This window comes from Sorex fumeus, unplaced genomic scaffold (genome assembly GCF_029834395.1).
Source record: "Sorex fumeus unplaced genomic scaffold, SorFum_2.1 ptg000153l, whole genome shotgun sequence".
NCBI classification, from domain to species: Eukaryota; Metazoa; Chordata; class Mammalia; order Eulipotyphla; family Soricidae; genus Sorex; species Sorex fumeus.
Window position 1 is genome coordinate 2,191,797 of NW_026606210.1, and position 14,569 is coordinate 2,206,365.

General features: G+C 56.5%; 2 protein-coding genes across 2 annotated transcripts in view; one reads left to right on the forward strand and one right to left on the reverse strand.

Moving 5' to 3' along the window:
- Window positions 1-14,569, reverse strand: part of MPPED1 (metallophosphoesterase domain containing 1) — a 225,515-nt gene that overhangs the window by 115,948 nt on the left and 94,998 nt on the right. The gene's annotated exons all lie outside the window — the stretch shown is intronic.
- EFCAB6 (EF-hand calcium binding domain 6) overlaps window positions 1-14,569 on the forward strand; it is an 86,232-nt gene that overhangs the window by 1,146 nt on the left and 70,517 nt on the right. The window contains exons 3-4 of the mRNA XM_056107080.1: window positions 1,867-1,955; window positions 4,518-4,581. Coding sequence (XP_055963055.1) covers window positions 1,867-1,955; window positions 4,518-4,581 — 153 coding nt within the window. The remainder of the gene's footprint in view (window positions 1-1,866; window positions 1,956-4,517; window positions 4,582-14,569) is intronic.

Genomic DNA, 14,569 nt, shown 5'->3' on the forward strand with positions numbered 1-14,569 from the left:
GCATATGCTTTGCATGTGGGAGGCCTGGGTTTGCACTCCAGCACCAGATGGTCTGCTGAGTACTGACGAAGAGGCCAGAAATGCAAAGGGAAAAAAGGGTAAGGGGCTGAGCGATGGGACCGCAGGGAGGGCGTTTGCCTTGCAAGCAGTCGACCCTGGTTCGAGTCCCAGCATCCTGTGGGGTCCCCTGAGCACCACCAGGAGTCATGCCTGAGTGCAAAGTCAGGAGTGACCCCTGAGCATTGCCAGGTGTGACCTCTCCCCCCAAAAAGGGTAAGATTTGGGGCTGAAGTGATGGGACAGTGGGGAGGGCACTTGCCTTGCTTGCGGCTGACTTGGTTCGATCCCCGGCATCCCATATGATCCCCTGAGCCCATGGGGAGCGATCCCTGAATGCAGATTTAGGAGTGAGCCCTGAGTATCGCTAGTGGGTACCCCACAGACTAGAAATCATGGCCCCCACACAGTACATGCAGTGGCCATCACAGTACATGCTATGACCATGTCCCCTTCGCCCAGACTTGCCTGTGATCGACATTGAGCGCCTCAGTTTCTCCCACGATCTTTGTGTCTGGATGAGTGTGTACTATGTGTATGTGAGTGTGTGAGTATGCTCGAATGTGTGCATATGTGTGAGTGTATATGTATGTCTATGTATATGTTTGTATGGAGTGTGTGATTGTATGAGTATGCTTGGATGTGTGTAGGTGAGTGTGTAATTGTGTGAGTGCACTTGAATGTGTGTATTTGTGTGTCTGAGTGTATATGTGTGTATGTGTGTATGTGAGTGTGTATGAGTGTATGAGTATGAGTGTGAGTGTGTAAGTACGTATATTTGTGAATGAATGTGTGAACATGTGAGTATATGAGTATGTAAGTGTGTGTATATGTGTGTATGAGTGTATATGTATGTGAGCATGAGTATGTATATGTGTATGTGTGAGTGTATGTATGTGTGCATTTGTGAGTGTGTATATGAGTGTGTGAGTGTATATGTGTGTATGTGAGTGTGAGTATGTATGTGTGGAGTGTGAGTGTATATGTGTGTGAGTGTATGTGTGAGTGCATGTGAGTATGTGTGAGTGTGTGTATATGTGAGTGTGTGTTGTGTGTATGTGAGTGTGTGTGAGTGTGGGTGTGGGTGTGAGTGTGCGTGCATGAGGAGACACCGTTGACAGTGCATGTGGCCTCTTTCTGAGCCCGTGGGGAGGCAGTGGTCCCTTCCCTCTAGCGAGCGCTTTTGTGCGATGCAGCTTTCATGTAAGGACAGTTGATCGGGTGCAGCTTGGCTCAGTGGGGCCCTTTGCTGGCTTTTAGACTTGAAAGTGACTTCTTCCTTGCAAATATCTGAACACACGGGGTGTTCCTTGACCCTCAGCACCAGAGGACGTGAACCTTGGCTGTTTCTCTTTCTGTGACAGCTTGTCTCTGCATGATCAGACCCTTCTACACCTTCAGTTCTACATGAATCCCCGAGTGTAGGGCACTTGGTTGCTGCCTCGTTGCCTCTTTTGTTTTGGGGCCAACACCCAGCAGTGCTCAGGGCTTACTCCTGACTCTGTGCTCAGGGATCACTCCTGGCAGGGCACAGGGGACCATATGGGGTGCCAGGGGGTGAACCTGGGTCAGCCACATGCAAAGCCAGCGCCCTACCCACTGTCTGTGGCCTCTGCCTTGTTGGCTTTTAACTGGGCACAGATAGGCCTTCTGCATTCCTGCTGCTGGCGCTTGGTTTGCCAAGGACGGGGGTCCATTCAGACTCCCCAGTCTAGTGCTGTGCCCTCCTGCAGATGCCCCCAGGAAGGCCTGATGCTCAGATTCCGAGCACGGCTGTTCCTAATGGCCTGCTGTCTCCTTTGAGTGCAGATGCCTCTCACTAGCTCCAGGACCGTTCGGTACCTTGACTTCCTGTCCAGGTTTGGCGGACTCGACCTCCAGGTGAATGTCCTCAAGAGGTGAGTGTTAGGTGCTGAGAGGAGGTGTCAGCCCTCTGGATTTGTCCTCAACAGCAGGTTTTTCTGGTAGATGTTGGCGGGGGGTCTTGTTCCCAGACCAGGTGCCCTCATTGGAACTAGCCCCCACTAGAAATTGGGCTTCTAGGACATTCAGACAGCTCTGTGGGCTGCATTTCAGGAGGAAAATGAGGCTGTGTTCAAATGGAAATGTGGTGAATTAAAACCAGACAAATCTGCTCTACACGCAGTACATTTCAGACCAGGAAAGAATGAATTTTCATTTTGAAGTAAAAATATTAAGGCATCAAATGTGAACTGTCTTCATTTTTGCGCAATTTAAAATCCTTTCAGGAGCGGGCGCACTGGGCGGCAGGGAAGGAAAAACCCAAGGAAGTGTTCTGGGCGCGTCCCCGCGTCTCCTGTCTCGGCACGGGCGTGGGCCCGTCTGCTGCTTTGTCTGCAGAATCAGCTTGTTAAAGCGTGAACTTTAATCTGTCGATTAGCTGGAAAGTCTTAGATTCTAGTGTATGATTCAGGAAATATTGTTTTAGTAAAAAAATTACTCACTTGATTATCCGGCTCTGGAAGTATAAACACCATTTTCTCAGCAGTCACCCAGAGCTCTGATAAAAATGAAATTGCTTCTGAAATATGGGTGGGTTTTGGCAGCACAGCGTTCCTGATTGGATCCATCCTGGGGACTGGAGGGGTTGCCTTCTGGGGAGGGGAGAAGCCCGGCCGCCCCCTTGGCGCTGTGGGGCATTGGCCGTTGGCAGTGGCGAGATGGTCTAGCTTGATGTTAACGGCATGGGTCTTGCTTAAATTTGAAACACAGATGCCCAGCGAAGTTCTTGGTCTGTATTTGAGAGTCTGCCCGCACTGCTCTCATCCAGCTCCACGAGCAAGGAAGGGTCTGAGATTGTTTCCAGGGACCAGAGGCACCTCGGGGTTCTGGGCGAGCAGCACCCTAAGTTGGATGTTACTTATTGACCAAGCTAATGCCCTGGAGAAACAAAGCAGGGAAGTTTTTTTTTTTTTTCCCAAATGGTTAAGAGAAAGGGAGGCCTCGGTCTAGTAGTTTAACGGAGAATGGAGAGTGATCAGAGAAGGCTACGCTGTTTGGTTCTGTTTTGGGGCAATACCTGGCAATGCTCAGGGGTCATGCCTGACACTTTACTCAGGAATTGCTCCTGGTGGAGCTCAGGGAACTGAATGTGGTGCTGGGGATTAAACTTCGGTTGGCCGTGTGCAAGGCAAATGCTCTCCTTCTGTACTCTGGCCTGAAGGCTGCATTTTGAAGCTGACTTTGAAAGATTTCTGCCGGTCCTAGCCAAGCTGAATCCTCTCTTGAAAAGCGCCTTCTCGCTCTGGCAATGTGGGCGGCTGTGGCACGAACAACTAGCGCGTTCCCGGAGAAAGAGGAAGGTGCTACCGAAGGACAGACGGCCCACCGGTATCTTAGTCCGCTACTGAGTTGGCAGAAAGAGTCTTAGAGACCAGATGTGGATGTTGGGGACCAGGGCACGGGTATTCCAGGAACCCAGATGAACCTATGTGCTGTGTCAGCTTCCTGGCACGAAGGGAAAGAGATCTCGGGGGTCTCCTACGGTGGGGGAGCTGTGCCATGGAGCAGCCACCCGGAGTCAGTCGGGATGCTGCGGGCCAGCTAGAAACCTGCCCGGAAGATGGTCCAGCAAGGCACTCCTGAGGCGGAGCAGCAGGGGGCCAGCTGCTCATTTCCATGTAGGTCTGTGCCTGGTCAGAAAGGTGAGGCACTGACTGACACTGGCGCTGGGTGTGCCCATCTGCGGAGAAATGCGTCTTAGCCTGGCCCCTGAAGGAATCCCACCAGAACAGTCTGGAAAGCATGTGAAGAGACTAAAGCGTGAGGATGGTGTCCAGCAGGACCTCTCGGCCCATCCAGTGCGGAGTGAACGGCCCGTGTGTTTGAAGAGACGAAGGGCCGTTCCTGAGAGGCCTGCACAGGCCCCGAGGCAGCCCCCTGAGCTCTTGACCGGACACAGAGCACAAGTCCTGCATCCTGAGGGCGGGTGAAGGCCAGGTGTCAAACACAGCAGAGAAGAGGGTCAGGGAGTGCAGGCAGCTCAGAGGGCACGAGACGAGTGGAGCAGAGAAGGCTGCGCCTGCGGGGACACAACCCAGGAGATGGGGGATCAAGGCCGTGAGCAGACACCAAGGGAGTGGCAACGGCCCTGGGCGTGACGTGCCCCCACTCCCAGACCCTGGGCCTGAGGCTCCCCCAGCCCACTCCCCCTGCTCTGTGGCTGGCCTGGTGCCTCTGACGCTCGCTCGCTTGAAGAAACGCCAGGTCGGCTGAATAGCGCTCACGCGCTCACCCCTCACGTTCCACCCTTCCCTGCAGGGGTGAGTGTGGCTCCAGCTCATTCCACGGCCAAGGAAAGCCAGGCCAGGGCCACTGCGTCACTGGCCAAGCTCCACCTGGTGGGCAGGCCCTGCCTTAGACACCCTGATGGGCCCAGGGCAGGGGTCACCGGCCTCCTCAGATCTTGCTGACACCAGGCTTTTGTTTTCATTTTTAAGGGGTGAAGGCGATAGGAACTGCAGTCGGACTTTGAAAGAACTGGAAAGCCAAGCAGGGGAGAAGGTAAGAGAAGGCTCCCCCATCCTCCCCGCTCCTCGGTAGCTGCGGCTGTTAGCGGAGGCATCGGGCAAGGCCACTTCCCGGCCACGTCGTCTCCAAGCTCCTGACCCAGCACTTGTCATGGGCCTGGGGTGCAGACTCGGTGTCTCTCTCCTAATGGACGCAGCTGCAGCCGGGCACAGGTGTCGTATCGATGGCTCTGCCGTACTTGGCTAGTTAGTGGGGGGCTACTCTTTCCAGCTCTGTCTGAGACCGAGGGCACGCTGGCTCTGGAAGGAGGAGGCGAGGGTCTCCTGCAGGGTGCCACTCTCTGGGAACGCAGAAGAGTCAGTGGAGGGCCCTGCTCCAAGGTGCGCGTGTGGGGCCTGGTGCTTGGTCCCGTCACTGCTCACACCGCGGGCGGGGCAGGCTGAACTCGTTGAGTAGAAGCCGGGCCCCGTGTGCCCTGTAGCTCAGTGACCGGGGTGCCTGCATCCCCGCCGAGTCCACTTGATCCTACAAATCTGGCACATTTTCTTTCCTTCTGAACTCTGCTGAGATCTTCAGACAGTTCAGAGTCAAAACCAGCCAGAAATCCTCAAGGCAGTGGTCTAAGTGCCCTGGGCACGCTTGTCTCTCTGGCGGTCTGGCGGTCTGGCATCCTGAGCTCTGTGATGGAGAGTCCCGCCCATGCTGGCCTTAGGGCTCCCCCTGGGCCCTTCCCCACTGGGACTCTGGGTGTTTGCTCACTTGCACGTCTCCCGTTTGTCTTTCCATGGGCCGTGACTATGAACTGGGTTGAAACAAGACCCCAGGCCGGTCAGCTGTGGCGGTCAGTCCCATATCAGGCACATAGTGTGGAGGGTCAGCACCGTTTCGGGCTCCATCCAGGAGAGCCCCCCATGTTCCCACCCTCCTGAAGCCGTCCCGAGGAGCCCCCTGCCCTGACAGCTGGTGGAAGCTTGGGGTGCTTGGTGCAAACCAGGGCTGGCTCTGGGGACCTTCCGCCCCACTCAGCGTCACTCACCCTCTGGGTGTTCCGCAGCAGAATCCCAGCCCCATGCGCCTCGCACTGTGCCTGGCAGGGGGAGGGTGCCGAGGTGGGCGCTGCTATCCAGGCACTTGCTGTATACCAGCTGGGGCTTGGGCGCAGCCTTAACCCCAGTTTCTTTGTCTGTGAAGGGGGCTGCCACCTACCTGGGGGTGGCTGTGTGCCCAGAGCCCATGGGCCCTGCCTGCTCTGTTCTTGCCCTCCCCACACCAGTGCTGGCCTGGCAGGAAGTGGCCGCTACTTGATCAGGGGTGTTGGGGGGCATCTCCCCGCTGCTGCCCTGGGCCTCCTCCCAGGGCTCCAGTGCTGTGCCCCTCGCCTGCCCTCTTAGGCACACACAGAGGCACACACATACACGTGCAAGTGCACACACACGTATGCACACACATACACTTGCAGGCACACATGTACACATGTATGCACACATACATGTTGCACACATGTACGCACACATGCATACATGTACACAGGCACACATGTATGCATGCACACATAAGCAGACACACATGCAGACACACATAGGCACACATGTAAGCACAAACACGAATACATACACATGCAGTCCCGCGTGTACACACACGCATGCACACATGCAGCCCTGCTTCCCGTGGGACCCAGCTCTGTGGTACTTCTTTCTTTTATGTAGGAGGACTGCTATTTATTCAGCCACTGATTAGCTGATTGAATTGGCATGAACTCCACCTTTCTTTTTTTTCATAATTTAATTTATTTTTTTCTTATGTTTATTTATTGAATCATTTTGGGAAAAGTTACTAAGCTTTCAGGTTTAAGTCTCGGTCATAACAATGATCAAACACCTTTCCCTTCACCAGTACTCATTTTTCACCACCAAGAACCCCAATATACCCGCCTCCCACCCCTCCCAATGCCTGTGAGGCAAATGATTTCTACTTAACTCTTCTCTACATTGATTACATTCATTATTGTGACAAAAGATGCACCATTATTGTTTAGAATTCCCCCCCCAACAGTCAGAATTGCTGAAAAGACATTGTGAAATACTTTGTTTTCTATAGCTAGTTATGAGAATCATATAATATTGTGCGGCCACAATAGCATCTGCGTGATTTTGGATTTCCGCAAGGAGCCAGATAATTATGAAATTGGTTTCTGTGCGTTTGGTGTTATGGCCGTGCCAGAGAGCCGCTTGTTGGGGGCAACTCGTGACTTCGGTAGAGCGTGAAGGATGAGCCAGTACCACCCCCCTTCCCATGGGACTGCAGTTGCCCCGTCACCGCTGGCTCATACCTGGCTTTCCTATAAGCTCTGAGGCAGTGGCCACCTTGCTGCTGGCGGGGGTGGGGGGAGGCAGAAGGGAGCAACACCCTTTCCCTCCCGGGGAGGCATGGCACCGTAGTTTAACGCATGGTCCGTTCGCTTTTCTGCCGCAAGCTGCCAGGCTTTGGATTAAGTCCTTTTGCCTCAGAAGCCATGGCCGTGCCGGAGAGCCACTCGTGGGGGGCAACTCGTGACCTCGGTAGGGTGTGAAGGATGAGCTGGTACCATCCCCCTTCCCGTGAGACTGCAGTTGCCCCGTCACTGCCGGCTCATACCTGGCTTTCCTATAAGCTCTGAGGCTGCCGGGCTCCAGATTAAGTCCTTTTGCCTCTGGAGCCATGGCTGTGCCAGAGAGCCGCTTGTGGGGGCAACTTGTGACCTCGGTAAGGCATGAAGGACGAGCCGGTACTGCCCCCCTTCCCATGAGACTGCAGTTGTCCTGTCACTGCCGGCTCATATCTGGCTTTCCAATAAGCTCTGAGGCAGCGACCACCTTGCATGTGGTCCAGATGCATTTCTGCCAAAAGCTGCTGGGTTTCGAGATTGGTTTCTGAGTCTCTGGGATCATGGCCATTAATCAGCTTGATCAGGAGCCAGAGAGGCCGTTTGTAGGCGGCGACTTGGGGTCTCGTTGGGATGGGGAGGAAAGGGCCGGTTCCACCCCCATCTGGTGAGGCCCTGCACGTCTCATCACTGCAGGCCCAAACCTGACTGTCCAGTGGCCTCTGGAGGATGACGGTCACCGGGCCACCAGGGGGAACAGGCCAAGGCATGAAACCTATTACCACCTGGAGTGGCCCAGCGCCAGTAACCTACTGGAGGAACAGGATGCATTTCTGCCAAAAACCTTTGGGTTCCGAGATTCATTTCTGAGTCTCTGGGATCATGGCCGTTAAGCAGTTCTATCAGGAACCAGAGAGGCCATGCCTCCAATTATATAGCCGAACCGGAGGTGGTTTGTGGGTGTGTCTCCCACATACCTAACTTTTGGCTGTTTACTTTCTTGGTAAACTTTGACGCAAGCTTTTGGGGTCTGGCCAAAGGCACAGCAGCAATTTTGGGGTATCTGAAAGTCTTACAGTGCCATCAGGTTGCTGAAGCACTTGCCTCACAGGTAAAGATTGACCTGCGGGCACCATACCCGCTTCTGTGGTACTTCTTAGGGTGTCTGCTGCGTCCTGGTGATACATATTGTCCCCCGGGTGTGTGATGTGTAGGGTCAGGCCCAGCCAGCCTGAAGCCTAGCAGGCCGTGCAAAGCTGCTCTGTTCTGAGGGGTGGCTGTAGGGGGTGGGGGACAGGCCTGCACAGGCTTCTCTGTTCTGGGTGTGTGTGTAGGGTACGCGGGCAGCAGATCTGCCAGTGAGGTGGTGATGGGATCAGGAGAAGCCCCTGCAGGCAGGTTCCACTCAGTGGAGGTGCCCTGCTTCCCCACAGGGGTGAAACCTTCTCCTGCAGCACCCCTGTCCCCAGAACCCCCCAGAATCCATGGCGGCACCCAGCAGGCCACTTCCTCCTTTGCTCTGCTGGCCCCACGCGTCCAGGCCCTTCTCTGGTCCCGGGGCAGGTGTGGGGGCACGGGACCGGTTCCTGTTCCCGCTGCTCGACTCTGCCCTGGGGCCTCCTGCCCACAGGCACCTGAGTGCGCGTCTGCCCGCACCCTGCCCTCTCTCATGGAGCAGGCGCCACAGGCTTGGAGGCGCCTACCTGCTACGGGCCCGCCCTGGAGCCTGGCAGCTGGACTTGGGCCTGGAGCTTCTGCAGCTTCATGGCTGGCCCGGAAGTGTCTGCGTGTCACCAGGTTGGCAAAGCTGTGGTCCTATGTTATGCCTTCCAGGAGGGCGTTGGGGACGAGGAGCAGAGGCGGACACAGGACGACACAGTGGGCGCCTGTCCAGAGCGGGAGGGCAGTGCCTCCAGAGCAGCCCAGGAATGCTTCCCCTCTGCACCCTGAGCTCGATCGAGAATCTATGAATCTCGTTCTGGTAAAGACATAGAACGAGAAAAGAAACAATTCAGAGCCGTGAGGCGCCATGTTCTCACCCAGGGCCCATCATAAACTTGTAGCTGATGTTGGGCATCTGATCTACCCCGCCACTGACCATCAGCAGGACAGTAGACCAAGGGGGGTTGGAGCTGGATTTTAATGGACTCACCCTGGTGGCTCTGGGTCTGTGTGGGGACGAGGGGCCCCGAGAACCATCACGGAAGCAACGCTGGCTTCCGGGAGGCACAGACCACCCCCCTGGTCTGGAAGAGCCTCAGAGCAGAACAAAAGCCTCTTCTTCAGGGCAACTTTCCTGAAGAGAAGACATTTGAGGAGTGCCGAGGGGTGCAGAAACAGTTGCGGGCGTCCCAGCCACCTCAGAAGCACCTCCTCCTGGCAACCCCCCGGGCTTGGACAGCCACGCAGCTCTGGCCCTTCACTCCCTTGCACGTCGGGGCTCACGGCAGCCACTGCCGACGAGCATGGATGGGAACGCGGCTCCTCTCTCCCCGGAAGGAAATATCAGCATATCGCTGAGCTGTTGGGACAGATTGTCTCAAGGCCCCTTTTCCTCCTGCAGAAAAGCCTGTCACTCAGAAGTGAGAGTAGTGATTAATCATGTCACACTCAGCGTCTGTGCCCGTCGCGAGGGAAGGAAGTGCCACGTCGCTCCTGTCGCCACGTCTAGGCAGAGTGTGCTGCCGGCCCCTTCCCGGGCCCCTGGCCTTCCCTGCCCAGTGTCTGCCCTGGCCACGCTCATTTTCATCCAGAAAGCCTGTCCGTCAGGCTCCTGCAGCCCGGCCTGGGTGTGACTGCTCGCAAGGCTTGGGGCTGGGAAGCAGGTCAGAGACGGTGCACCCATGTCCCTCCAGGTCACGGTTCTCCTGGCACTGGGGGTGGCTCTGAGAACACATGTCTGAGGGTGGCCCTTAGGAGTCTCCAGCCGGAAGTCTCACATGAGGCGGACGTGTGGCTGTGGGGGCAGGATGTGGAGGTGGCAAGCTGGTGGCACCTGTTTCTGGGCCCCCACTCACCTCGTCTCCGCCAGCTGTGACTGGGGATGCCCACCACTCTACCCACGGAGCTTGCCTCTCCTCTGAGCAAGTGTCTTCCTGCCTTCACACAGTCATGAGGGCAGAAACCAGGTCTGGTTCCCCCTGTTCCTGTCCCCTTGTGCCCTGCACACCAGCAAGTCCCGAGACCTGTGCAGAACCCCCCTCTCCTGTGTCCCTCCATCTTCCCTGAGCTGCATTTTCTGCTCGCCATGGGCACCTCCCAACTTCCACTCACACACTGCCCTCACATGGTCCAAACAGGCGGGTTCCCTCCGACTCCTCCAGGGAGACCCCTGAACTCTGGCCTTCCCCTCTCATTCTAGACCTGCTGGCTCAGGGCTGCCCGGCTTAGTGTCAGAATCAGTGTCTCTGTGTCAGTGTCAAAGTCAACATCAGTGTCAGTGTCTGTGTGTCAGTGTCAGTATCTGTGGCAGTATCTGTGTCAATGTCAAACCAGCCATGGCACAGGGCTGCCCCTGCAACAGTATCCATATCAGCCTCTGTCAGCACCTAGATCAGTGTCAGCTTCTGTGTCAGCATCAGTGTCAGCGTCTGTGTCAGTGTCTGTCTGCGTTTGTGTCAGTGTCAGCTTCGATGTCAGCCTGTGTCACTGTCAGTGTCAGTATCTGTGTCATTGTCAGACCAGCCATGGCTCAGGGCTGCCCCTGCAACAGTATCCGTATTAGAGTTTGTGTGTGTCAGCACCTCTATCAGTGTCAGGTTCTGTGTCAGTGTCAGTGTCAGCCCCTCTATCAGTGTCAGTGTCAGCCTCCGTGTCAGCGTCTGTGTCAGTGTCAGTGTCTGTGTCAGTGTCAGCGTCAGCCTCTATGTCTTTGTCAGCTTCTGTGTCAGTGTCAGCGTCTGTGAGTGACAGCGTCTGTGTCAGCTTCTGTGTTGGCGTCACTGTCAGAGTCAGACCAGCCTTGGGCCCTGGCTGCTCCTTCCTCAGTGTCTGTGGAGGAGACCAGCCTTGGCTCGCGGTTCGCAGGCGAGACAGCTCCGGGGCTCCCTTATCCCGTGGGACGTTTGCCTGTTTGTGGCCCCTGCTCTTCCTTGACCACGGTTGTCCCTTTGTGCCCGGCCCTGCATCCATGTTCCCAAGGAGAAAGTGTGGGGCGAGGAGAGCGGTGCTGGGGTGGGGAGGATGGGGTGGGTGGGGTGGGTGGGCCCTGCAGAACCGCCGCTCAGTGTCCAGGGAGGGAGAGAAGCAGAGGGTGGGTATCAGGGTGCGCTGAAGTGGGCCTTTGGGGTGGGGTGCAATCCCAGCGGGCAGTGGCGTCATCCATCTGTCAGTCCTTCTCGGAACCGGCCACTCCGGCCATTCCCAGGGTTTGCCAAGCCCCTGCCCCCGGAGAGCCGGGCCACGTTTCCAGCACTGCCCTCGGGGGTCCCTTTCAGAGGCGGGCCAGAGTCCAGCGCGTCCCAAGAGTTTCTTGGTTGAAGTGTCTTAAGCTTTCTTTGTGCCACCTGCCTGGCAAGTGGTTGAGGACTGGGAGGGATCAGGGCGGGGGGGGGCAGGGGGCACATCTCCCCTGGTCCGGGGCTGCAGACAAGCCCGAGCTGCCTGGGCAGTTCTGTGCCCTGGTGCCAAGTGAGTCCGCGACACCGGCTCCCCTTCTTGGTGCTCCGGCTCCCTTTGATTTCTTTGTGCGTCGACGCGCTCCATCTGTAGTCGGGGCAGGCTTGGCTTACTGGGGGGCAGGCGAGGGGGCCCCGGCGCCCCTGGCCCAGGCTCAGAGGCCGAGCCTTTGTTAACCGTGAGCGATGGCGGCGGGGCCCTCCCGCCTGTCCCCAAATTGAAAGTTTGTGTTTACGAGGTGCTGAGCGTCGACTAATTTTTTCCTATCTGGTTGGCTCGCCTCTCCCAGCTGGTAAATAGGAAATGTTCGCGGTGGGGAGCCGGCCCTCTGCAGAGGGTAAACAGATGGAATCCATATAAAGTGACAAGTTAGATGGAGCCAAAACCGAGAACATAACAGCCAGGCGACTTCGTTCCAGTTCATTTAGCCCTGAATAGCGCCTCGTCGCTGCACAGCTGCGTGGCGCTCCCGCCGCACCCCCCCCTCCTTTCTTCTGGGTGGATAATGACAATTTCAAAGAAAAAACTTTAATTAAAGATTTTATACGAAATAGCCAAAAGTAGAATAATAAGGCAAATGAGTGCTGATGTGCTGATTGTGGAGGCTTGTGCAGGCCGCGCCTTGCAAACGCTCCCGCGCTCCGAGCGCTGCAGCAGGAGGCGCCAGACAGACAGCAGAGGCACCGGCCCGTCCCCACCCCTCAGGCTCAGTCCCGTCCTTGGTCCCCTCCTGCCAGGGGAGGTGAGAAGGGGCGGCCTTGGGAGGGAGCCAGCCGGAGCCCATCAGGTGAACTTGTCAAAGGGCTCTAGGATCTGGGGGTCCCCCACCCCTTCCGGTCTGGCAAGAAACAGCTTCTCCTTCAGGAGGGGCCCCCCAGAGCCGGGGCTGGACTAGTTCGCAGTTGTGATGGGGATTTGGGGCATAGGGGAGGAAACGTCAGACCTTTTCTTGTCTTCTGGAAAATTCTGGGTGGCCCTGTTTATTGGGGTTCGGTACTCACTGTCCTGGAGCTCCAAGTGTGCAACAGGGCACCCACACGCCCCCGATCTGCTCTTCACGCCATATTCGCTGCCTTTGCTGGGCCAGCACGTCCTGGGAGCACTCAAACTCTTCCGTGTCCAGGTCTTGCCCCTGGGTGTGACAGCGGTGGGTCAGCACAGCCCACCTGCGGCTGGGACCTCGTGCTGGCCTTCAGCTCCTGCACCTCCAGCTAGAAACGGAGTCAGGCGACCCCTCTGCTCTCCCTCCACCCTGTTGCTAGGGTCTGGGGTTATCCAAGGAAAGGGTGGGTCTCTGTCCCCCCACCTGCGTTCCCTGGCCTCTCCCCTCCTTTCAGCTCCTCCTCCCATCCCTGGGCTGTGTATGTCCCATACTTGGTACACACCCGCAAGTAGGAGAGCTGACCCCCTGGGTCTCCCCTGAGCCCATATGTATGTCCATGCCAACAACAGCACACACTCCTGCTCCCTGCCCCAGCTCCGTGTCTGTCCAGTGCAGTGCCTGGGTGGTGCAGGCAGCCAGACCATCAGAACAGCCCACCTGTGTTCTCACTGTGTTGCCTGTACTTTCTCTGCCAAGATTCCCTGGATACCCAAAGCGGTGGTCTTCCCATCTGTTCATCTATCCATCCATTCATCCATCATCATCCATCCACCCATCCTTCCATCCACCCATCTATCCATTCATTCATTGACCCATCCATCATCTATCATCCATCCACCCACCCACCCATTCATTCATCCATCCATTCATCCATCCACCCATCCATCCGTGAAACATTGGTCCATTCATCCATTCGTCCATCCATCTGCCTATCCTTCCATCCGTCCAACATTGATCCATCCACCCATCATCCATCCTTCCATCCATGAAACATTGGTCCATCATCTGTCCATCCATCCATCCATCCATCCATCCACCCATCCATCCATCCATGAAACATTGGTCCGTCCGTCCGTCCATCGATCCATCGATCCATCGATCCATCCGTCCATCCATCCATCCATCCATCCATCCATCTGTCCATCCATCCATCCATCCATGATTGGTCCATTCATCATCCATCCTTTGTATTTCCTTCCATCTATCCATCCAGCATTGGTCCATCCATCTATCCGTCCATCTATCCATCTGTCTGTCCTTCCATCCATCCAACATTCGTCCATCCAACTGTCCATTCTTTATCCATTCGTCCACTCCCCTTTCCATCATCTCTGTCCATCTGTCACCCATCGTTTCTTTATTCACTATAGGTCTCCTTCTCTGCCAGCTGGCTTGGCCACAGCCTCTCCCATGATGAAGTGTGTGGCGTGGCTGCCTTTGGCTGCTGTTGAGTCGCTGTGGGCTGTGTCTGTTCTGGGGATGATGTCTGCCTGCTCGCCCCATCCTCGTGTGCACGGCACGCCCTTATTCACCTCTGCCTTGCAGATGGAGTGCAAGTTTGGGAGTTAGGTCACCGTGGCATGCTGCCTGGCTCCTCACTCTCATCTCGGAGCTGGTGTGGGTCCACCTTCCTGGGGCAGCTGAGGAGGGAGGGCAGAGCTTAGCCTGGCCAGCAGGCAGCAGCTTCTCCTCTGCTCTGCTCCCTGGTTTCCTTGTGTAGCGCCCCTGGAAGGCCACAGACCCACGACAGAAGTGTTCTGTGCTGCTCCACGGTCTTCTTCCTGCCGTCACCACCTCTCTCTGCCCTGGCACGAAGTGGGGAACCATGGGGCTGTGGCCACTCATTCCTGGGCCCTTCTGTCCTGGTCATGACTGGGCCTGGGCTCCAGCTCCCTGGGGGGTGGCAGTGCCCCCTGCTCTGGGGCCTGTGGGGGACCTGGATGCATTAGGGACCCGGGACCCATGAAGTGTGCAAGCATGAGCCTGCATGTGCGTGCACACGTTTGCTTGCCTGTGCGCACGTGTGCGACAGAGCCTGCACGTGCACGGCCGGGTCCGGGCTGGGGTGAGGTAAGCGTGAGGCCCAGAGACACTTGGCTCCGGCAGTTGGGAATTGATGCCAGTTTGTGCCCGTCCCCGCAGTGGCAGATGCAGCCGCC